This window comes from Lycium barbarum, chromosome 9, assembly GCF_019175385.1.
Source record: "Lycium barbarum isolate Lr01 chromosome 9, ASM1917538v2, whole genome shotgun sequence".
In the NCBI taxonomy this organism is placed as follows: domain Eukaryota; kingdom Viridiplantae; phylum Streptophyta; class Magnoliopsida; order Solanales; family Solanaceae; genus Lycium; species Lycium barbarum.
Window position 1 is genome coordinate 119,982,786 of NC_083345.1, and position 23,872 is coordinate 120,006,657.

Sequence of the window (23,872 nt, forward strand, 5' to 3'; positions counted from 1 at the left end):
GTTACTGTAGGGGTTATTCTCTTCGTAAAGATGGTGACTAATAAGAAAAAGACAGAGAAAGCAGTTATCTCCATAAATCAGTTAAGTTGAGATTTAATTTCAAGAGATGTTATTAAGACATCCATGATTTAAGACAGAACGGTTGATGGTATATTTTAAATTATCTGCATGGGGTGTTTACGTCAAATTAATAAATATATGACATGTGTCTTCACAAGTTACCACAAAATCATAGTTAATTAATAGATATTCTAACCTTAATTTATCACTTAATCATGAGAGATTGGTATGATTTGATGTAAATCGCCAGAATAACCGTTTACCTATTATTTTAATGTTGAAATATTGATCAACTTGAATATATTTAAAAACTTAAATTATTTTCTGATATAGATTATTGAGGATAAAATTCTAATTTTACAAACTTGATTGTTCAACTTAATTGAAGTTTTTGGAATAAAATGTGCGCATATTCGAGTTGTTTTTAAGTTCTCGATAAGAAAAAATAAAAATAGCTATCGTAAAATTAATTGTTTATCTTGCAAGTCTGAAGATACAAATTTTTATGTAACAAGAAAATAAAATAGTTGAAATTGATTCTTTGCATAAACATTTTATCATGAAAAATTGACAAAATTGCTCTCTCCATTAATAGTTATGATGATAAATAAATTTCTTATTTGCTTTTATATTCAAGTATTTTGAGGTGGCGCATCATATTTTCGTTACAAAATATAAAAATTCAGGTCAGATTTACTTTTCAGTTATTTTGATCAAGGTTGGATGAGTTTTATGTAACAAAAAAGAGGAAAAGTGATTTTTGTGTGATAAATTTAAACATAAATGATAATGGAAGTGTTAAGTGGATACAATCAAACAATATTTTTTTACCTTTTAAAATAAATAATATATAATTTCAAATAACATCACCAAACATTTGAGAGATCGACAGGGAATAACGTGTGAGGCACGTTCGTAAAGACAAGTAAATTATAAAAGTACAAGTCCAGAAACTTTTCCAACTCCGATCATTCTACTATCATATTTCTTCCAATAGATGCCACATCGAACATCAACTATAGATACTTATTTTTACGTGGAGACTAGGGAAGGTAAATAAACTAGCATATATTTAACAAGTGAAGAAAGAATTATTTATATAAATATAACTGGCCGAGCACCAAAGCCATGATGGTGAGTACAAAAACTATATACAACTCATGCCACTCTTGAAGGTAAAGTGTATCACAACAATAGACATCTCAGTTTACAACTCCTCAAGGTAAAGTCAAATACTTATTTTTCAGTCACAGGTGGCTAAAACATCTGCTATTTTGTTGCCTTCGGCACTACCCCAAGCATACATGCTGGGACAAGGCTCCACTGTTTTGCTTCCTTCAAGAGGTCATTCACTGTTCAAGTCCAGAAATATTTTTTCCAGCAATTAAAAATAACAAAGGAAAACAAAAGTAGTACTTGGGCACGTAGTGAATCTTGAAATACTATTCTAGCAAAATGATTTTCAGCCTTAAATTTTCATAATATAAGAACATGACTAGGATTCAGCAATATCAATGAAAATCACAAAACATTTAGAGCGAGTTTGCTTACATTAAGATCAAAATAAACACCTTGTTACTTAGACATAAAGAACTACTAACAACTTCTTGGACACGGGGCAAGTACAATTCTAACTTCGTCTATCAGTTACAAAACCAGTTTCAAACATAAAGTAACAGCAGTTAGGTATGTTGCAATTGATTCAAATTATAGGGGCCAGAGCTTATTAATAAGAAAAGACAACTGAAGAGTACGGAGAGGATCTTGGAAAGCATTGGAACTCCTGGGCCATTTTAACATAATCTTGAGGCTCATCACTCCCTTTGTATTTGGCAGCAAAGATGAGCTTTTCTAACACTGTTGCATTCTTGAGCAAATATTTTACAAATGGCATTACAGACTTATTTCCATACAGTGGTCCATCAAAGTTAACGATTTTGATGGTCTTCAGATGTAGCAAAGAGCAGTCAAAATTATGTGTCTCGAATCTCCTGTTATGTTCGTCCTCATTTGTGTAAGTTGACCACAGGTGCTGCAGGAAAGAGTAAGCTACATTAACCAGTTATTCTCCTTAGATGGAAATATAAAGTCAATGTGTTAATTGTGGATAAAATTAAAAAGGAGATGAATTTTTGAATTCAAGGAATATGTCAAGTGCTTAGAAAATATTACAAAGTGGTACATGCAAACTATGTTGCTCGGACTCTTCAGAAATGTCGACGGTTGCATGTCAGATACTTCAAAAGTAGTGCATTTTGGAGAATCCGACACGAGTACAACACTATTTTTGGAGAGTCCTAGCAACATAGCATGCAAACAACAAAAAAAAAAAAAATGATTCAAAGAATCATTAAGCAGATCCTTCATCTCCTCCAACAAAGGTGAGCATATCCCTTGTTAAACATCTTTTTCCTACAATTATAAAAGAGTTTACTGGAAAACTGGCTTACTGATAGAATAATCATTTTTTTTTTTTTTGATAAGATAAAGTTTTTAAAATTAATTTGTTATTTCCTTCTCAAAAGAAAAATAAGATAAGTTTTTTTTATTAAGGCTAGCACCAAGAAAGTGCTGCAAAGAAAAAAGACGTTACAACTGCTCCATTACATCTTTAAGCTCATAAACCATAAAGCTGTGCACCTATACTCTACAAAAGATACATGTTGTTTCACTCCACTCCAAAACATCTTTTATTTCTTTCAACCCAAATATTCCTTATGAAACTCATAGAATCAATTTTGATAGGACAACATGAAGTTTCTGTCAAAACAATTCAAGCTGAACAATTTTCTTGAGGAAAATAAGTTGAGAGAACCAAAAAGTTCCTGTAAACGTCATACATAAAAGCGGAATAATAAACATGTTGCAGAAAATCTGGCAAATATATAGAAACCATCAACTTTCGAGACTAAAAAGCAGATTCCGAAATCCTTGCAAACCAGCATTCAAGTAAAAATTTCAAGAATATGAACAAAGCATTCCCTGGAGCAACTACTGTGAACACATTTAGACATACCCACCTATATAGACAAGAACTATCTTAAAATGGTGCAAACATGATCTAGGATGGGTAAAACTAACAACGGATGGTAGTTGCAGACAAGGACAATGTGGAGCAGGTGGCATAGTGAGGAACTTTTCTGGTGATAATATTATGGCATATGCAGTCCCATTAGGCGATGGAACAAACAGTATGGCTGAAGCATTTGAACTTTCCTATGGGCTTAAATGGAGTCTTGAAGACGGTATTCGAAAAATTTGAGAGGAACCGACTCTTTACTTAATGTGAATGTTGTCAAGGGAGTTGCAAAACCTTCTTCGCACTATGAACCTATTGTTTAAGAGATTAAAGAGATTGTTACATTCTCAACAAAAAAATAGAGAGAGATTAAAGAGTTGATTCAAGGTAAAGAAGTCACTGTTATGGAGAAGCCAGTGGTATGGCTGATTCTTTCACTGGATATGTTATACAGTAACCTATTGGACGCAGAGAAGAAAATTTTCTCCTTTAATTCACTCAAGAGAAGCTAAGCTAGAGGGTACCTACAACAGTGCAACAATACAAACTTGCAGGCTAGATCTTTTTGTGAGCTCGCATGTTACTTGAGGATACTCTGAATGAGCTCCCCAGATAGATCTTTTAGTGAGCCGAGGTGTTACTTGAGAATACTCCTCACTTTTTTTCTCATTTAGTTCTTATGGGAATAATGTACAGGGGAGCAAGTCTCCACATGTTAGAAGCTAGTGTTGTAAAGCTCATCATGTACTTAGGCTAGTTATGTCTCACATTGTATATAGGAGTCCTCCCCCCACACAGAAACACTATTTTTGCTTACACGTTAGAGGCTTATCTCCTACACTTTGCCAAAAATTGAACCTTCTCAATCTTTTCTTTACTTGAGGTTGAGCTGGTTCAATTCTTACCTCTTTTTTGAAGAGGTAAGGCAGTCAATCCCCCTCTTTGTAACCTTTTATCATTATCTATGAAACATGCCAGTAAGGTTGTTTAAATTTAAAATAAAACTAAGAAAATTTCTATGATTTTTTTCCTAAAGAAATTAAGACCAGAAACATGTTGATATATATCATTCTCAGGAAAAGAAATATTCCAATGTATGTTCTTCCACGTAAATAGTTGTTTGAGATTGATGACATCAAGTAACAAATATAAAGGTCTAAAGGAACTTACTCTCGGCTTATGGTCATTCCAGTCAATGACCAATGTCTTAAGAGATGATGAACTCTGTAGAAAGCTGCAAATTCCAGGGAAGTCCAGCTGTTCCAAGGCTGCATTAAGTTTTAAGAATTTCCGGCTCGATGGTGGAGGCTGCCACCCTTTCAATTCCAGTATGGACAGGCACTTATAACCAAATAGATAACCAGAATATGTCAAAACAAGAAAATGCGACATACGTACAAATGACATGAAAATAGCGAATAATTTGTAAGAATAGCTTGGACTATAAGACCGTGTTTTGCCACATAAAAGCGTTCAAGGTTGGTTTGAAAATCCAAAGATGGTGTTTTCTGTTAACCAGGAAACAATAGAACATTCAACAACATCTAGAGGATGCAAAATGCAGTGAAGAACTCTTGTCCAAAGATGGACTTCCCATTCACATGACTTAAAAAGTATGTCCATTGCAAACTCTTTACTCTCACAGTTCTTCATTCAAAATTTTGTTCAAAAGGTCTTGTTCTCCAGCCATTGTTCAACAATAATAGTACTTACCAACTTTGTTATCAGATTATCCTACGTAGTGGAATTGTTAGTGTTACTAAACTCATAATTCAATAGGAAATAAAAAGTCCCAAAAAGGAAAAGAAAAACGGAATTTTGGATAATGAAGAGTATGAATAAACCTCGATGCACCAGGAACTCAATTGAAGATTCTCGACATGGGCAACACTGTGAAGAAGTTCCTTCATATTGCTATACTGCTTCTCCAAGGTGGGGTCTACTTCATCGTCGTCTTCCTCATCAAAATAAAAATTTAAACGATCTAAATGGAGGACTGCGGTGACAAGTGAAGGTACAGTTTTACGTGACACTCGTACATCACTGCACTGCCCCAAAAGCTCCAAAGTTTGAATAAAGGGGGCTAATATTTCAAGCCAAAGGTCATCATACAAATTGTAGTAGTCTTTTATGATCAATTTTCTCAGCTTGGTACTGCTGATTTCCAAACGATAAATGCCCCAAAAATGATGTAATTTCAAGCGCTCCAAGTTGGGGCAGCCCGATAATACCTTTTCTATGACACTTTCCGTCAAATTCAGGTGCCCAATTGAAAGAGAAACGAGACTACTCCAGTTTACACTACCAGAAGGATTCAGTTCAAGGTGGCGTAAAACCAAATTCCTCAACGACGCATTCCTAAATGCAAACTGAGGAAACTCATATGTGTCATCGACACACTGAAATTCAATAGCAAAACTTTCAACATTAGCAAGTTTGGTTGCAAAATGTATCCATAAATCAACATCTTTGACATAATGGTTCCTGTAGTTAAAGAGGCAGACCCTGAATTTTCGGATTTTGTCGCAATACCTCCAATAATTAAGCTCTCTATTTGTAGAAGCCATGAAATCAAGGGTGTCCTTTACGTTGTCACTGTCGGAGAACTCGAAATCGAGTGATACTGGAACGGACTTCCAAAGAAATCTCCATTGTTTAGATAATATGCAGGTTTGTACAACTTGTTTTGCGTGGGGCAACATAGAGAGGATGTGAATTAGAATTGGCTCTGGCAAATCACTGAGTCGGTCTACCCCCGCCATGATTTTCCTGGAATACAACCTTCAGTTGCAATTTGGTAAAGCTGATGGAGCTCCGGTGTAGTCTGAACTCAAACGGTAGCTCTTAGAAACATTTACACAAACACTTTAACTCTGATACATGAATATACCCTATCTGAATTGTTTTTTCAAACAACAATAACATACCCAATGTAATCCCACAAGGTGGGGCTTGGGGAGGATAGGATGTACGCAGACGGTAGACCTTACCCCTACCTTTGTGGGTGTAGAGAGGTTGTTTCCTATAGACCCTCGGCTCAAAAGAAAAAAAGAAATCGAAGCAGGATTGCAAGAAAATAAGACGATAAAAAAAGCAATATACAGATCAAATGAAGCAGCAAATAGTAATAAACACCGAAGAAAACGAAATTACGGGATTATTAATAAAACTAACAAAAGTTAATTCATTTAACTCTCAAAAGCCATAACTGATGAGAGTCCATAAAACATTAAAATTCACGCCGAGAAACATAAACACATGTATTCAACAAAAGGGGGAGACAGCAGAGATACATTACTCTTGAGGGTGTGTAAGGTAATGTGGACCCAAAACAAAACAGGAAGAAAAAGAAAAACTTTTTACGGTTTTGAAAGGAAAAACACAAAAATTTAGTAGGAGGAATTTACGGAGATCTAGGGTGTGTTTGGCATGACGGAAAATGTTTTCTTATGAAAAATGTTTTCCTCAGAATCTTGACGGAAAACATTTTCCGGATCAATAAAAACACATAGCATCCCCAACCCACCCCCGCACTGTCCATCCACACCCTACCTTCCCACCCCCAAACTACCACCCGCCACCCCATACCCTCGCAACCCCACCCCACCACCCAACCCACCTCCTACCCCCACCACCTACCCCCCTCACAGCCACCCACCACCCTCACCCCACCTACCCCCCACCCTTAGAAAGCGATATTTCCAGTAGCATACCATCAATCAATGTGAATATGACAAGCAGCAGCTTACAAGGAAAAACAACACACACACACACACCTACCCCACCCCCTACTTTCCCCGCACCGCCCAACCCCCCCCCCCCCCCCGCCCCCCTCCACACACATCAATCTTGTTCCGTTTGGACTATTAATTTGTTGACTCAAGCATAAGCTCTATTAACAATTTGTAGTTTTCAATATTCTAATTTTTTAATAATTTTGAGGAAAAAGTTCACCTGATGATGCTTCGTCAATGGCGACAAGTGCTAATGAGGAAACTGTGTTGCTATTTCACAAATTCGACCAACTGGCAGCTTATGTATTGTAGTCAAAATGAAAATAGAACTACTTTTTCATAAAAAATAAAACATAAAATTGTTGGTTAGATAAAGATAAATAAATAAAAAAGTATTTTGATTTGGTAATTAAAATAAATAAACAAATAAATTGAAGAATGATTTTCAGTTGGGTGAATACGGATAGGACTCATTGTTTAGCCTGCATGACCCTAGTCATTTTCACCCACAGATTTATACTATATTTAGTCAAGTTTTTAATATCTGTTTATTCTGGAAAAATTGTTGTTATAAGTGTTTTCTGAAAAGTACTTTTATAATAACAATTTGTGTTTTGGTTAATCAAGTTGAAAAATATTTTTGTTAATATTAGATTAGCATTTGTGCTTGACAAAGATTCCAAAGGTGCTTGTAGGTAAAGTTGCTTTTTTCAGCTTTGAAAAAATAACTTCTGCAACCGTTCAAAAGTACTTATTTTATTCCTAAAAGCTTGATCAAATAGCTAAGCTTTCTCAAATCAGCGCTTATAAAAAGCACTTTTGATTTCTCAGAAGCCTAGTCAAACCAGGAGCGACTCAATAGGATTTGGGGCCTAAAATTAAATTTTAATAAGAGACTTTGAACTTTGTTTAAAAAATAATAAATTAATTTCTATTTAAAATCTATTTTTCTAGCTTCTTTAGATGCAAAGTAACTAGTAATACCTTTTTAATAGATAACATAGCTAACCCATCTCTTGAGACGTTGTTGGTTTTATCTAAGATTTTAATGTTGAAAATTTCTTTTGGCTAAGACAACTGTTACAAGAACAATTAATTCTATAATTTGTTTAAGAAAAAAAAATAGAGAAGTTTAAAAGAGAGTACACTAATGAGGTATAGTTGGGTATGGAAAGTACATATGAGTGTGTGTGTTAAGAGTATTTATGTTTTTCATGGTGAAATTTGAGATGTTGTAGCAGTTGGGACGTGGTGGTAGCTTGGGAAAAAGCTCAATTATGCGACTGAACTTAACAAAATGGCTCATAAATGCCACTCGTAAAAGTAAGTGAGAAGGATGGGGGTCTGGTAAGTAATGAAGGGTTTAGATAACGTTACGGGGCAAAATTTGATAGTAGTAGGGTTCCGTTAGTGGACAATGGAATATACGACCCAATATGGTAATGACGGTGGATTTTATGCCCAACTATTAACTAGCGGGCCTAGGGGTGTCAATGGTTTAAAAAAAAAACGACTTAACCGACCGAACTGTATCATACCGAACCGATTTTAGGTTTCTTTTAATAAAATCGATGATATATAAACCGAATAATTAGGTAGATTTTAGTTTTTATAAAAATAAACCGAAAAAAAAACCGAACCGTACCGAATAAGTTTATATGTACAAAATATATTTTATATATTAAATGGCTTAATACCTAGATGGACCCTTAAACTTGGCATGTTTTGTAAGATAGGCATATAAACTTATAAGGTGACCAGATAGACACTTAAACTTACTCAAAGTGTATTTTTCAAGTTTTTCAGTTGTTTTGAAAACAAAAACTATATTTTTCAAACACTCACAATTTTCATGGCCAAACAAGCCCTAAATATATCACAAAATATTTTTTTTAAAAATGCAAAAATAAGGCAAACGCATATACATGAGACTATAAATGTGCACTTAAACCAATAAATACTCGCTAATCGCAATTTTGCAGCTTTCAATTAACTCGGATTTTTTTTTTACACTTGAATAATTAAAAAATAATAACTTTAACCAATAAAAATCCTTAAAAAAAAGAAATTTCTAAGTTCAGTATTTCAAGTGTAAAAGAAATTTCAAATTAAGAAAACTGTAAAGCCGAGAAGAAAATCCTTAAAAAAAAGAAATTTCTTAATTTGAAATTTCTTTTTTTAAGGATTTTTATTGGTTAAAGTTATTGTTTTTTAATTATTCAAGTGTAAAAAAAAACCGAGTTAATTGAAAGCTGCAAAATTGCGATTAGCGAGTATTTATTGGTTTAAGTGCACATTTATAGTCTCATGTATATGCGTTTGCCTTATTTTTGCATTTTAAAAAAAATATTTTGTGATATATTTAGGGCTTGTTTGGCCATGAAAATTGTGAGTGTTTGAAAAATATAGTTTTTGTTTTCAAAACAACTGAAAAACTTGAAAAATACACTTTGAGTAAGTTTAAGTGTCTATCTGGTCACCTTATAAGTTTATATGTCTATCTTACAAAACATGCCAAATTTAAGGGTCCATCTGGGTATTAAGCCATATTAAATTTAAATAAACTAAAATATCAAACATTTCGATTTGGGTTTGGGATGATGAAAACTACTACAAGCTGGCAACATAATTAACACCTAAATTTCTAACTCTGAAACCTATTATACTACTTCTATTGAAACTAAATTGTTCTAGCATCTCGAGTAGTAACTAGTAAGCTACAAGGTATTCCAACAATCTTGGATAGAAAGCTACAAGTATTAGATATCTTTCCTCTCATATGATTTTAAATTCTCTTATTGGATGCTTAATCTTAGCTAACATTTTCCCAATTTTTTTTTGAAAAACTGGATTTGGGTGAAGTTTTTCAAGTTTTGAAAATGTGTTTGGCCATAGTTTTTCAAATCATATTTCACTTTTTGTTTTGGAAAACATGAAACATTACTAATGCCCATAAGTTCTAAAAACTATCAAGAATACCCAACCATACAAAATATATATACTTGCTAATTCTAAATGATGGAGAACACAATATTTTAATAACAATTGCTAATAATACACTTACAAGCTACTACAATTCAAATTACAATTGAAAGATCCATCCATGCAAGGAAAAAAACAACGGTAGTAACTAGCTATTCTTTAAAATAATCTTCCCATATTGTACGAATAATCTTCACTTTATAGAAGAAACTGCTTTAATTATGGAAACATGCTAGATACGGCTTTAATCGAGGAACATGGTAGATAAAATTAGTTGGGTCATAAATAGATGGTTTTTTTTATATATAAAATACAAAAGTTTGGGGTAGTTTTTAAAAGTTTTTGAAAAGACGAAAACATAGATCTTGGCCCAAAAACAGGTTTGAGTCAGAATTTGAGAATTTGAAGATTTGTTTTCAAAATCTGTCAAAAAATTTTGGCCAAACAAAGATTTGAAAACAAATCTTTAAAATATGCTCCCAAAATCTATGGCCAAACGAGAGCTTATAGTAATCTCAGTTCTTGAATCTCATCTTGATTGATTTTTTTTTCCCTCGTGCGATGTATAATATATTATTTTTGCTTAACATTATTATACACTACCGTAAAATAGTGGAATCAATCTCTATTCCTGTCGTCTTTCATGTTGTCTTGATTTATAACCTTTTAATCAATAAAAATATCTAGAGAGTTTTTATCAAAGTCCTATAGAAGTATATATGATATTGTGTCTTAACTTTTACTAGTGATTATAACATGATGTTCTTTCTAAAAAAAACGAGAATGAACCGAATCGTACCGATACCGAAAAGAAACCGACATGATGAGACGGTTTTGAAAAGTCTAATTTGGTTCTACAAAATGAAATAACCAAAAAATTGATATGGCATAAATTTTATGAAATAACTATCCGAACCGTACCATTGACACTCTTAAGTGGCATGAATAAGCCGTTTCTGATAGTTGGTATATTTGAACTTTTTCTCTTTGAAACAAAGAACTCTCCTAGAAATTGTTCATGACTTGTGAAAAAGGCTGAGTTGCATTAGCATTAACAACCTTTAGAACTAGGATTACTAGTCTTTCAAGAAATTTGCAACCAAAAAAACCGACCTTGTGAGATAGAAAAGATTAACCGTGTTCCCACTAAATTGCAGACAATGAATATAACTGACCAAGCACAAAGACCACTCCGGCAAGTACAAAAATATGTATAACTCAGGCTACTCCTGGATGTAAAATCTATCACAGCAATAGACTTTTCAGTTTACACCACAAAGCAACTAAATTCAAATTATTATTTTTCAGTCAGGAGCTACTTTTGTTTTTCTTTCAAAACACATGCTATTATTTTCTTTCTGTAATACCCATAACATACGTGCTGGCACTAGGTTCCCATGCTTTGCTTCCTTCCTGAGGTCTTTCACTGTCCAAGTCCATGAATATATATTTTTTCCAGCAATTAAAAATAGCATAGGCCAAAAGAAACAAGTCTTAGAACACATAATGAATCTTGAAATACTATTCTCGCAAAATGATTTTCAGCCTTAAATTTTCATTGTATAAGAAAGCGAGCAACTCAGCAATATGAATAGTAATATAATAAAACAACTAGACTAAACTTTCTTACATGATGATAAGAAAATAAACACATTGTTGGACATGAAAAAACAGCAGTTAGGAATGTTGCAATGGATTCAAACTATAGGGGCCAAAGCTTATCAATAAGAAAAGACAACTGAAGCGTGTGCGGAGGATCTTGGAGAGCATTGGAATTCCTGGGCCATTTTAATATAATGCTGAGGCACATCACTCCCTTCGAAGTTGGCAGCAAATGATGAACTTTTCTAGCACTGTTGCAATCTTGAGCAAATGTTTTACAAATGGCAGTACAGACTTATTTCCATATAGTGGTTCATCAAAGTTAATGATCTTGATGGTCTTCAGATGTAGTAAAGAGCAGTTAAAGTTATGTTTCTCGAATCTCCTGTTATGCTCGTCCTCATTTGTGTAACTTAACAGCTGGTCCTGCACAAAAAATCCATTGTATTATCCAGTTGTTCTCCTTTAGGTAGAAAGCCAAGGAGTTAATTGTGGATAAAATATAAAAGGAGGTGAATTTTTAGATTCAAGGAATTGTGGATAAAATAATTGGCTGATTTATGTCCTTAGACTAACGGACAACACTAATTTAAAAAAAAATAAAATCATACATGACATTTTATTACTGGAAAATTGATTTTTATAAAAAATATAAAAAATATAGAAAATCTTTATTTGTAGAATCAAGAAAAATAATTTTTTAAAACCTGTTTTTAAAAAAAAAAAAAAAAAAACTGGAAAATTGGATTTTTTTTTTTTATTTAAACGTCTGAAAAAATGTTGTTTTTGTCCTAAAATATATAGATTTTCATGATTTTATTTTTAGGACACTTAAAAAAAAAAGGAAAAAGCGGATTTTTTTTTTCAAAATCTGAAAAACTGGATTTTTAAAAAAATCTGAAAAAATTATTTTTTTTTATGGAAAAACTGTGTTTAAAAGAAAACTATCTTTTTTATAATCTAGAAGAAAATTATGGAGTATTAGTTTTGCACATTTTACTTAAAAAAACAATCAGTTTTTCAGATTTAAAAAATTGAATTTTTCATTTTTTTTTAAAAAAAATGGGGTTTCCACCCGTTAAAAAAACGTTTTCCAAATTTAAAAAAATTCCACATGTGTTAATGAAAATCCAATTCTGATTTTTTTTTTTTTATATATAAAAGGCTTACTACATTTGTTTTTTTAAAAAAAGGGTTTTGAAAAATTATTTTTCCTTATTCTACAAATAACGATTTTTTAGATTTCTTTTTAAAAAAATAAATCAATTTTCCAGTAATAAAATGTCATGTGTAATTTAAATATTTTTTTTAAAAAAATTTAGTGTTGTCCATTAGTCAAAGGTAATAAATGAGCCAAAAAGTTGAATTGAGGGGTAGTTTTAGCAAAATAGATGAAAAAAAGGGTATTTTTATACCTTTTCTAAAAGTTTAGGGGCATTTTTGTTCTTTTCCGTTAAATTTCTAAAAAAATATTTGGGAGTTTGACTAAAAGTGCACTACTTATGCAAACATAATGTACTCTTAATGCTCCATGTAAAAGAACATGTATGGTTTTAGGTCCAAACCCAAAGATAATGTATTATTTTGGTCCTTTTCTCGAATTAATAACCTAGAAAATTAACATGCAACCTACTACAACATGATAATTATACTAGTGTGAAAAAGAATCTTGCAAAGTCAATATATAAACTAAATCCATGTGAATTTAGCAGAAACCTTCCGTAATGGAGTTGTGCGGAGCAATTGCCTACAAATGCAGCCATGCGGGAGTAAAGACCAGGAAAAGGAGGTCCTACAATCATTATAGAAAATGGTGTACAAGAGCATCAAATGGAACTGTCATATTAAAGCTAATTACATAATGAACACTTGGTGATTGTATCATACAACATGCAGGGTTCTCAATTCTGAAATGAAGTGCATATATACTCCAACAAGAGACGTAGTCCCCTGTGATCCACCAAGAAGCAGAAAGAGGAAACACACGGAGGCTTCTTATTTTTAAGTTTTTGCCTGAAGGCAGAAACAATCACGGGCCCAAAAGTTCCAAGTTGTGCATTAACAACATTCTGAACTAGGATTAATTGTCTTCCAGGAAATTTGCAACCAAAAGAACCTACCTTGTCATATACAAAAGATGAATCGTGTGCACAGTAAACTGCAGACTACGAAAATAACTGGATGGAGCACAAAGACCGTAGAGTGGATACAAAAACCACGTACAACTCAGGTTACTGCTTAATGTAAAGTCTATCACAGAAGTAGACTTTTCCGTTTACACCAAAAGGTAACTAAATTCAAACACTTATTTTTCAGTCACGAGTGACTTCTGCTTTTGTTTCTTTCCTTTTGTAATACTCACAGCATACATTGCTGGCATTAGGTTCCACTACTTTGCTTCTTCCTAAGGTCTTTCACTGTCCAAGTCCAGAAACATTTTTTTCCACCAATTAAAAATAACACAGGAAAAAAAATTCCTTGGGCATGTAGTGAATCTTGAAATACTGTTCACGAAAATGATTTTCAGCCTTAAACTTTCAAAATACAGATTCAACAATATGAATAGATATTACAAAACATTCAGAGCAAGCTTTCTTCCAAAATATTTAATTGCGCTTCTAATATTTTTGATAACTTAAGAACAGTTATTTATATTACAATTATTAGCTTTCTATTAATATCGTCATTTTTCATTATCCAACTATAGTCATTGCCTATTATCATTATTAACACCGTTATTATTATTATTATTATTATTATTATTATTATTATTATTATTATTATTACCGTTATTATTCTTATTATTTTCATTATATTGCCATCACTTAATATTATAATCATCAAGATCACTTGTAACATCTTACGCATCGCATTTATTTTATACAATTAGACGATAGCATTTACTTACTTTTAAACTTTATAAATACTATCGCGCAACTATTACTATATCGTAGGATTTTGTCTCTATTTGAGTACTATTTTTATATTAAGTAATATTTTAGCACGCGTTAATTTATAATTAAATGCAAATTGTCTTTAATCCTAATTCAGAAGCCCAAATAAATATAAGTAAGAAAGCATATTAAGTCCAAGATAAATAAGCTTCATACTAGCCCAATTCATATAAAATCTGATCCTAATTTGGTCAATAATAGCTCAAAGGAGAGCCCAATCCACACAACCCATTCCATACAACTTTTCCACGTGGATGCCACGCAAGCGCAACGTCTGCGCCAAACGGTCAATAACACACGCCTCACACACCACCTGCGCACGCTTCTCACATGCCTCCCACATTCCCCACACGTCCCTGCCACGTGTTGCCCCCATATTGGCCGGTTAATTAAAAATACCATTCTACCCCAACTTAACCATCCTAAGTGACTAAAATGACCCTCCCCCATCCGAAACCCTAATCCTTTTCTCTATGCGTCTCCTTGCTAATGTTTCCCATGGCAGGTCTGTTTTGTCACCTTTCCCATTTCCGGCCTGTTTTCAGCCGCGATTCAGCCATGGACAGGTCCTGCCTATCCCATTTTTGTACAAAATTTGTCTCAACATCTGCCTACCTATGTGCTCTGTTGTTTAAAGAGAAGACTTTCCCGTTCTTGCTTCAAGACGCGCTATAATCTTCAAAGATCATAAGTGGTCGAACCATTTTCGGGTAATATCTAAGTCAAATCACGTGAAGATCTGTTCGAAAACACCTTTAATACTCAGATTTAAACGGTTCCATTTTGACTCGTTTTCAAAACCCTAGATGATGGAAATCCCGCCCAAAACTTCGAATCCTAGCAAACCCTACTTGGTATCTATAAATACTAGCATTTGGAGTCCATTTGGACCAAGCTCTGGCTGCCACTCTTGCTCTCAAAAAACTCTTGTTTTCTTTTTTCTTCTTTCTTACCTCCTAAAAGTTCAATTGCTTGCTGCCATCTTTTACAGATAAAAAAATATATATCTATATAATCAAGTCCGAGATCGGATTGCGTCGGATCTAAGACCCCGCACCATGTTCACTGCACCATTAAAAGGTAATCTTTCCTTCGTCTCAGCTTTATTTTCCCTCTTGTTAAGTTATGTGTGCATTCTGAATTCTAGTATAGGTTAGCTTAGTTTTGAAACGCTGTGCTAGAATTATATGAGTAATTCTCTTTCCCCGTCTTAGTCTTATTTTTATGGTAGTTTCCTTTTCTGCTTATTAGAATTTAGTAGTACTATGTGATTAGAGTTTCTTGTTTCTGTTAAGCATTAGTTAGTAGGAGGCATGAAGTTGTTTCGAACCCTTTCGATGTTGATTTTGCATAAGTATGATGGATCATGTTTAGTCTGCTTCAGTTAGACTAGTTTGAATTGTATAGTTTCAAAACTTTTAAGGGTTAGTTTGAGCTGTGGGTCTAACTCTTAATCAATCTAACTAAGCATTAGTGTTAAGGTTCAACTTTTATATTGACAAGTCTTTTAACTTATGTATGGTTCTGTTCGGTATAGCCTTTTTCTCTGACATTAAATCCAGATTGGTTTAATGAAGAGTTAGGTTTGTCTGTGTTAGCTCAAAATTCTTTGAGAAGTAGCTTAATCTAAGTTAAGATCCTGATGAAGCTGTTGTTTAATATATTTGTATGATCCAAATTTTCTGTGTTGAAACTGTTTTCAAAATTAGCTCCTTTTGGAAAATAGCTGCAGTCTTCTTTAAACATTAGTATTGTTAACCTAGTTGTGTACTTGAGTTATTGATAGCTCCATTCTATATGTGTTGGATTCAAATGTTGATATGGGTTTAGACACGTTGTTTCTTATTATTACCTTTGGGCTATTAGATTGAGTATTTAGTATGTATGTTCATTTTAGCTTTCCCCACATTAGTTCTTGAATGATCTAGATGTTCAAATTCTTAGATTATGAGCATAAAATATAAATCAATACACTATCCTGAATCTGTTCAATTCATAATGTGGCTGGCTTAGTATAATTTGAGTTCCTCATTCTATATTTTAGCTTCAGAAAATGTAAGGAAAGAACATATATGCTGAAATGATACATTCACCCTCTTCCATTTAGTGACCTTTCACTCCTTTGACCATGTATTAAGTTCCAAATATGAGCTTCTATAGTTTCTAAAATATATTACTCACATGCTCTGGTCAAAACATGTCATGTAGCTTTAAAACTCTAGGTTTTTTTTTTGTCCTTAACCTGAAAAGAGTTTGATTAGTTGATTTTGTTTTTGTCTGAATGAGCTAACTGTTGTTCTGCCCCAGCCTCCAGTTTAAACCTTTACCATTTTGTAGTTTAAGAATAAACTAGCCTGACACTTTAAGCATTTTTTCATCTTCACTTGAGATATTTAATTGAAGAACAGTTTGTTTTCTTGCTATATGTTTAAGCATTTCCTAGTTTGCTTGTGTTGACAAAATCCTCAAGTCAAATATGCATTATCCCTAAATCTCCTGCCTACTTCCATATGTTTTAAGCTATTTCTTTTGGAAAACAGGCCCTAAATAAGTTTAGGAGTAAACATACTTGAACCAATTAAGTTTAAGAATTTAAATAGGATAGTTGTTGTTTTCTGTGAAAGAAACCAGTTGCGTAAAATCTGATCTGAAGAGTTGTTTTATTCCAGTCTTGTTGACTCCCTAAAAAATGATTTATACAGCGATTCTTTGAACTCTATCGATTTTAGTTTGTGCTTGCAATTAAGTTTCATGTTTGTTTTTTCTTTGCAATTTGTATCTTGTTGGACTTTGCTGGTCATGCTTTTTTTTAAGAATTCATCTTTGTCTATTTATTTTCCTTATTGAATCTGCTCATTTCCTAATTCTTTATATTTTTCTTTTCTTTGTTTTTCATGACATATGGGAGCACTCTTGAGTCGAGCGAGACTCAAAACTTTACCGATAGTTGAGAAATCTGCATTTTCTCCTTCATACATATGTCGCGCCTACCTCGCGATACCTCCGAACAGAAAGGCAAACTGGAAGAGGGCGACGAAGCTTCCATCCCTCATTATTTATCTCCTCGCTCTCTCCCATCCGAACAGAAATACAAAAATGAGAGCGAGGGAGTTATTTCCTAGCTTTCTTCATGTGGTTCTATTATAACCTTGTTGTTTCTAATTTTGCTTTAATTCTCTGGCTAGGAGAATAGGATCATGGATAACTATGAGCTTAGAAAGGGTAGCTAACTACTTCTTATTTTAAAAGTCCCGTCTAATACCTATAACTTTTTGATTTTATTAGAATCTAAGTATGTATTCTTAATCCTTTTCATTCACGTTTTAGACACTTTGAAATATCAATTGTTAAACAAGTATGGGCTGAAGTCTTTTTTTTTTTTTTTTTTTTTTTATATCGAATTAATATAGAAAGTAGCTTTGTTTTTGTCAAGTCTGAAAAAGAATTAATCAACTGAAGCAATTTTTTGTAAAAAACCTATGTCCTTTTGTATATCACATTTTTCAGAATAAACCCAGCTTTCATCATCAACGTATTCATATAACGTAATTTTCACTCAAAACTCAAATCTGCTAAATTTTCTTTAAAAGCGATTATTTTATGTGCAACTCCTTAAATTCATACAAGGTGTTGTGGAGTACTTTTATTTGAAAACAAATGACACTAAGATGTATGATTTTCAATCCTTTTGAAAATAGTTATTTCTTTATTTAAGTTTAGAAACGCATTATGTTATTTATTTGCAAAGTTCTCTATTTTAATTACCTATATACTTTTATGAAATACCTTTCTTAAATTACTTATAAGATACTAATTTATTGTATTTCGTCACAATCTCTTGTTTTAACCTAAGTTTGGTCGGTAACCGTATTCAACGGATTTTAATGGATGCCTAAGACCTTCCCATTAGGATATTTAGAACTCTTACCTATAATTTATTAGGTTAGCAAGACCTTTAAAATTAGAGTTTATCTCAGGCATTTATTTAGTTAAAATAGGTGTCCTAATTCACCATTAAAATAATTAGGTGACGACTCCTTGAATTAAATAATTAGGAATCACTAATATGTTGTACTCCGCCTTGACCTGGTTATAATGGGGTATAACATCCATATAGTGGTCCATCAAAGTTAATGATCTTGATGGTTTTCAGATGTAGCAAAGGGCAGTTAAAATTATGTGTCTCGAACCTCCTGTTATGTTCGTCCTCATTTGTGTAAGTTGACAGCAGGTGTTGCAGCAAAGAGTAAGCTACATTAACCAGTTATTCTCCTTAGATGGAAGTGTAAAGTCAATGTGTTAATTGTGGATAAAATAAAATAAAAGAGATGAATTTTTTAATTCAAGGAATATGTCAAGTGCTTAGAAAATGTTTCAAAGATTCATTGAAACAGATCCTTTATCTCCTCGAACAAAGGTGAACATTGTCCCTTGTTAAACATATTTTCCCTACAACTATGAAAGAGTTAACTGGAGAACTGGCTTACTGATAGAAGAATCAACTTTCTTTTTGATAAGATAAAGTTTTTAAAATTAATTTGTTATTTCCTTATCAAAAGAAAAATAAGATAAAGTTATTTTTATTAAGGCTAGTACCAAGAAAGTACTGCAAAGAAAAAAGATGTTACAACTGCTCCATTACATCTTTAAGCTCATAAGCCATAAAGCTGTGCACCTATACTCTACAAAAGATACATGTTTCACTCCACTCCAAAACATCTTTTATTTCTTTCAACCCAAATATTCCTTATGAAACTCATCGAATCAATTTCGATAGGGACGACATGAAGTTTCTGTCACAACAATTCAAGCTGAACAATTTTCTAGAGGAAAATAAATTGCGAGAACCAAAAAGTTCCTGTAAACGTCTTACATAAAAGCAGAATAATAAACATGCTGCAGAAAATTCTGAAATCCTTCAAAGCAGCATTCAAGTAAAATTTCAAGAATTTGAACAAAGCATTCCCTGGAGCAACTACTGTGAACACATTTAAAAATACTCACCTAGCTAGGTAGACAAGCACTCTCGTAAAACGGTGCAAACATGATCTAGGATGGGTAAAACTAACAACGGATGAAAGTTGCAAATAAGGACAATGTGGAGCAGGTGGCACAGTGAGGAACTCTTCTGGTGATATTATTATGGCATATGCAGTCCGCTAAGCCAATTCGTTCTTTCTTATGGGCTTAAATGGTGTCTGGAACATGGTATTAGAAAGATTTTGGGTGGAAGACGGCTCTTCGCTTATTGTGAATGCTGGCAGGGAGTTGCAAAACCTTCTTGGCACTATGAACCTATTGTTGAAGAGATTAAAGAGTTGACTCAAGGTAAAGAAGTCAATATTATAGAGAAGCCTGGTAGCTGTTCATTTGAATGCAGAGATGAACACTTGAAGCTTTAACTCACTATCAAGAGAAGCTAGAGGGTACTTAAGGGTAGACAAGTGGCAACTACCTTCATTCAGAATTGGAAAATAAATACAAAGCTTATCCTTACCTCCCATAATGCAACAAGATGAACTTCCCTGCTAGATCTTTTCCTGAGCTCGCATGTTACTTGAGAATACTCTCACTTTTTCTTTTTTTGAACTTCTTACGGAAACAATGTAGGGGGAGCAAGCCTCCAGAGGTTAGAAGCTATTGTTCAAAAGCTCATCAAGTACTTAGGCTAGTTATGTTTCACATTGTAAAACTCTTTTTTTCTTCAAACTGGTAATTGCACATTGTAAAACTCTTGCTTACATTCCTCCTATACTGAAACACTCTTTTTGCTTACATATTAGAGGCTTATCACCTACATTATTGTCAAAGATTGAACCTTCTCAATCTTCTCTTTACTTGAGGATTGAACCAGTTCAATTCTCACATTCCTTTGCAGAGGTAAGGCAGTCATCCTAAGTATGTTAATATATGTTGTCTTCTCACTAATAGTTGTTTGACATTGATAACATGAAGTAACAAAAATAAAGGTCTAAAGGAAACTTACTCTTGGTTCGGCATTGTAACATTCAATGACTAAAGACCTAAGATCTGATGAACTCTGTAGAAAGTTGCAAATTCCAGAGAAGTCCAACTGCTCTACGGCTGAGTGAAGTTTTAAGAATTTCTGGCTTGATGGTGGAACCCGCCAACCTTTCAAGTCCAGTATGGACAGGCACTTATAAACAAAATAGACAAACCAAAATATGTTAAAACAAGGAAATATGACATACTTAATAAATGAAATGCAAATTGTTGAATAATTCATAAAAACAACTTGGACCATACAACTGCGGTTTGCCACAACAAAGTGTTCATGCTTGGTTTGAGAATCCAGCGATAGACCTTTAAACACTTGGAAAATCCCATGAACATGACTTAAATAGTATGGTCAATGTAAATCAATCCAAATTTTACATGTTGTTCTATACATTGCAAACTCCTTATTCTCAGAGTTAATCATCTAAAATTTTGTTCAAAAGGTCCTGTTTCAATCTACTACCACCTTCCAACCATATTGGCCATGAGATAACAACTCTTTAGTACTTACCAACTTAGTTATCAGATCATCCTAAGCAGTGGCACTGTTAATGTTATTAAAGTGATGATTCAATAGCTAATAAAAAATTCTGAATTTAGGACAGTGAAGTGTCTGAATAAACCTCGATGCACCAGTTATCCAATTCAAGATTAAACGCTTTGAAGAAGTTCCTTCAAATAGCTACACTCCTTGCCCAAGTTGCGTTCTTCACCCTCAAAATCAATAGTCAAACAAAGGATTGCAGTAACAAGTGATGCCACATTTCTCTGTGTGAAACGTATCTCACTGCACAACCATGAAAGTTCCAATTTTTGTATATGCGGGGCTACTATTTCAAGCCAAAGGTCATGATTCTGATTGTAGCATTCTTCTATGAACAATTCTCTCAGCTTCAAAGAACTGATTTCCAAACGATGCATGCCCGAAACTCGTACTAGTTGCAAGCACTCCAAATTAGGGCATCCAGATAATACCATTTCCAGGGTAACGTCTGTCAATTTCACGGACCAAATTCTAAGAAAAACGAGACTGCTTCAATTAACAGTACCACAAGGGTTCAGTTTGAGACACCTTAAAACCAATTTCCTCAAGGACGAATTTTTATAGGCAAACTGAGGAAACTCATATGTTTGGCCATATCCATAGTCAAGTCCAAGTTCAAAATGTTGAACATTAGCAAGCTTAGTTGCAAAATGTACCCATAACTCAACATGTTTAGCATAACGTTCCTTGTAGATAAGGTACCACACACTGAATCTCCGGATATTGTGGGAAGACCTCCAATAATAAAGCTCTCTGTGGATGAAAGATAGGTAATCAAGAGTGGCATTATCTAGACCATTTCATGGTCTAGATAATATGCTGTCTATAGAAACTGGTTTACCACCGTCAGACAACATAGAGAGTATGTGAACTAGAATTGAGTCAGGCAAATCACTGAGTCGGTCCATGATTCAATTGCAGTTTGGTAAAGTTGAAATTTGAGTTACGAAATGCACAAACCAATTTGGTCAGTGACGGTATGGACTATGGAGTAATAAAAACGTAGAGTGATGTTTGCTTAATGTGGGAAATTTGGCGCCAAGTAGGAAACACTAGGTTGTAAGCCCTTTTTTTATTTTATTTTGAGTGTGTGACAAATTAAAAAAAGTTGTTTAAAATAAGTCAAAAGTAAAAAGTTGGTGAACCTTAGCTTTTTTCTTTTTGACTTAAAAGTCATTTTAGTTTGATCAATAATATTACTCTTTTATTCCTTATATTTTCTTCTAATTCTAATATTACAAACTATCATCTTTTCATCAGTCCTCAATGCCTCTTCCTTTCACCGTCCTCAATGCCTCTTCCTTTCACCGCAGCTTGGGTATGTTCTTTTATTTTTATTTTTTTTGCTTTAAGGAAGGGAAATGGCGGAGGGGACTATAAGGATCCGAACCCTCACTGATAAGGTGAAAGTTCAGTTAGCCAACTAACTAAGCCAAGGGCGGACGCACCTTGTATGAAGGTGTGTCACCCGACACAACTTTGTTGGAAAAATTTATTAGATATATATATACAAATTATATGGAAAAAAAAATAAGGGATAAATTATATAAAATGACGCTGCTTGATAGAAAAGAGCATTTGATTCAGTGGTAAAGGGAGCCTATGGCCTTTGAGGTGTCGGGGGTTCCATCCTCTGTAAGCACGGAATGCTTGATTTTTAATATTTTAAGCCTTTTCAGGTGGTAGCCTCAATAAATTGACCTCATTTTGTTGCAAACTGATAATGAAACTAGAAAAATATGGCTTATTCAAGTATGTTTAAATATAACTTTGAACAATTATTCATGTTAATATGTAATTTTTTGGGGGCGAAGCTTCTATTTGCTACGATTTTCTCTGTAACACGTCTCGTACTATTTTTCTTCTTCTTTTTAATTAGAATTTCTTGAATAATTAATTGTTTTTGTTTGTTTGTTTCTATGATATTATTTAGAAATTATCTAAATTAATTTCTTAATTAGCAATAAGTGAAGAGATATTGTTCTAACTTATCTTCCAAATTTTTAAAACTAAATTTAAAATCTCAAGTTTCATCCAGCTTGGAAGAAAAGGTGAATAAGTCAGAAAAAGAAAAAAATGTTTATAAAGTGAAAGAGTTGATTTAAATTCTTTAAAAGTTGATCATGGAAAAGATTAGCATTTGAAATTATCTAAATGACCATGATGCTAGAAGAAAATATATCTTACAAAACGTAAGTTTCAATCTCGAATCGCATTTTTTTTCTCAATTTTTCTTATATGGTTAATAGCATCGTTTAAATCTTCGATGTTTGTTGAGTTACTCAACTTGAGTATAATAGGTTGGAGTATAATGTTACAAAAGATGCGACCTTTTAATACGGTGTTATTGCACTGATTTATTCTTTTGTTCACTTCTTTAAATGCGACATTGCTTATGAAAAAATCTGCGTACGCCACTGAACTGAGCTACTAAGTCCCTACCTTGGGTATGTTCTTCTCCATCAATTTCTATGCAATTTCAGTCACTTATATGATTTATCTGAAGAAATCTAGTGCACTTATGAATGTGTTTTTTTTTTTTTTTTTTGTTCGAAATGGGTGGGATTTGCTATTTTACAACCCGTCCATAATGTCGAAAGGTTCATCTATCATTTTGATTAATTTTATCCCTAAAACCTTTTATTATAGTTCAATCTTTATACAAATTATATATTTTAAAAATTATAAGTAACATATATTTATAAATGATAAATACTGTAAATATGTAGTAAAAGAATATTTTGTAAATCTTCTATTTTAGGTTAGTATATTTTGTAATCTTCTATTTTAGGTTAGTATATTTTGTAGCCTAATAGGACACTGTAACTATGGTATATTTACCAACTCAATCAATGAGAATAATCACGTAATTAATCTCTTTACATGGTATCAGAGCAGGACCCATCTCACCTGATGTTAGGCCCCCAAATTAAATTGCCCACGCTCCAGATGTCCAGCC

The 23,872-nt window shown here is 33.2% G+C and overlaps 1 protein-coding gene, 1 long non-coding RNA gene and 1 pseudogene across 5 annotated transcripts; 1 reads left to right on the forward strand and 2 right to left on the reverse strand.

Moving 5' to 3' along the window:
- Positions 1–1,505: 1,505 nt before the first annotated feature.
- LOC132609673 (F-box/LRR-repeat protein 25-like) lies at positions 1,506–7,361 on the reverse strand. 4 transcript variants are annotated; one of them, XM_060323764.1, is made up of 4 exons: positions 7,034–7,344; positions 4,924–5,848; positions 4,250–4,420; positions 1,506–2,092 (listed from the first exon to the last, which is right to left on the reverse strand). In XM_060323764.1, exons 2-4 carry the CDS (start codon positions 5,839–5,841, stop codon positions 1,787–1,789), a joined length of 1,395 nt encoding a protein of 464 aa, XP_060179747.1. In that variant the 5' UTR covers positions 5,842–5,848; positions 7,034–7,344; the 3' UTR covers positions 1,506–1,786. The 4 variants fall into 4 exon arrangements, with proteins under 4 accessions (XP_060179747.1, XP_060179746.1, XP_060179748.1 ...); XM_060323763.1 differs by having other exon boundaries at positions 4,924–5,903; positions 7,034–7,343; XM_060323765.1 differs by having other exon boundaries at positions 1,833–2,109; positions 4,924–5,903; positions 7,034–7,360.
- Positions 7,362–11,604: 4,243 nt separating this feature from the next.
- On the reverse strand, positions 11,605–21,713 carry LOC132612259 (F-box/LRR-repeat protein At3g03360-like; annotated as a pseudogene).
- On the forward strand, positions 14,790–17,730 carry LOC132609675 (uncharacterized). Its single transcript, XR_009570917.1, has 2 exons — positions 14,790–15,061; positions 15,343–17,730. It is a non-coding gene; the product is annotated as an uncharacterized LOC132609675 (long non-coding RNA).
- Positions 21,714–23,872: the final 2,159 nt, after the last annotated feature.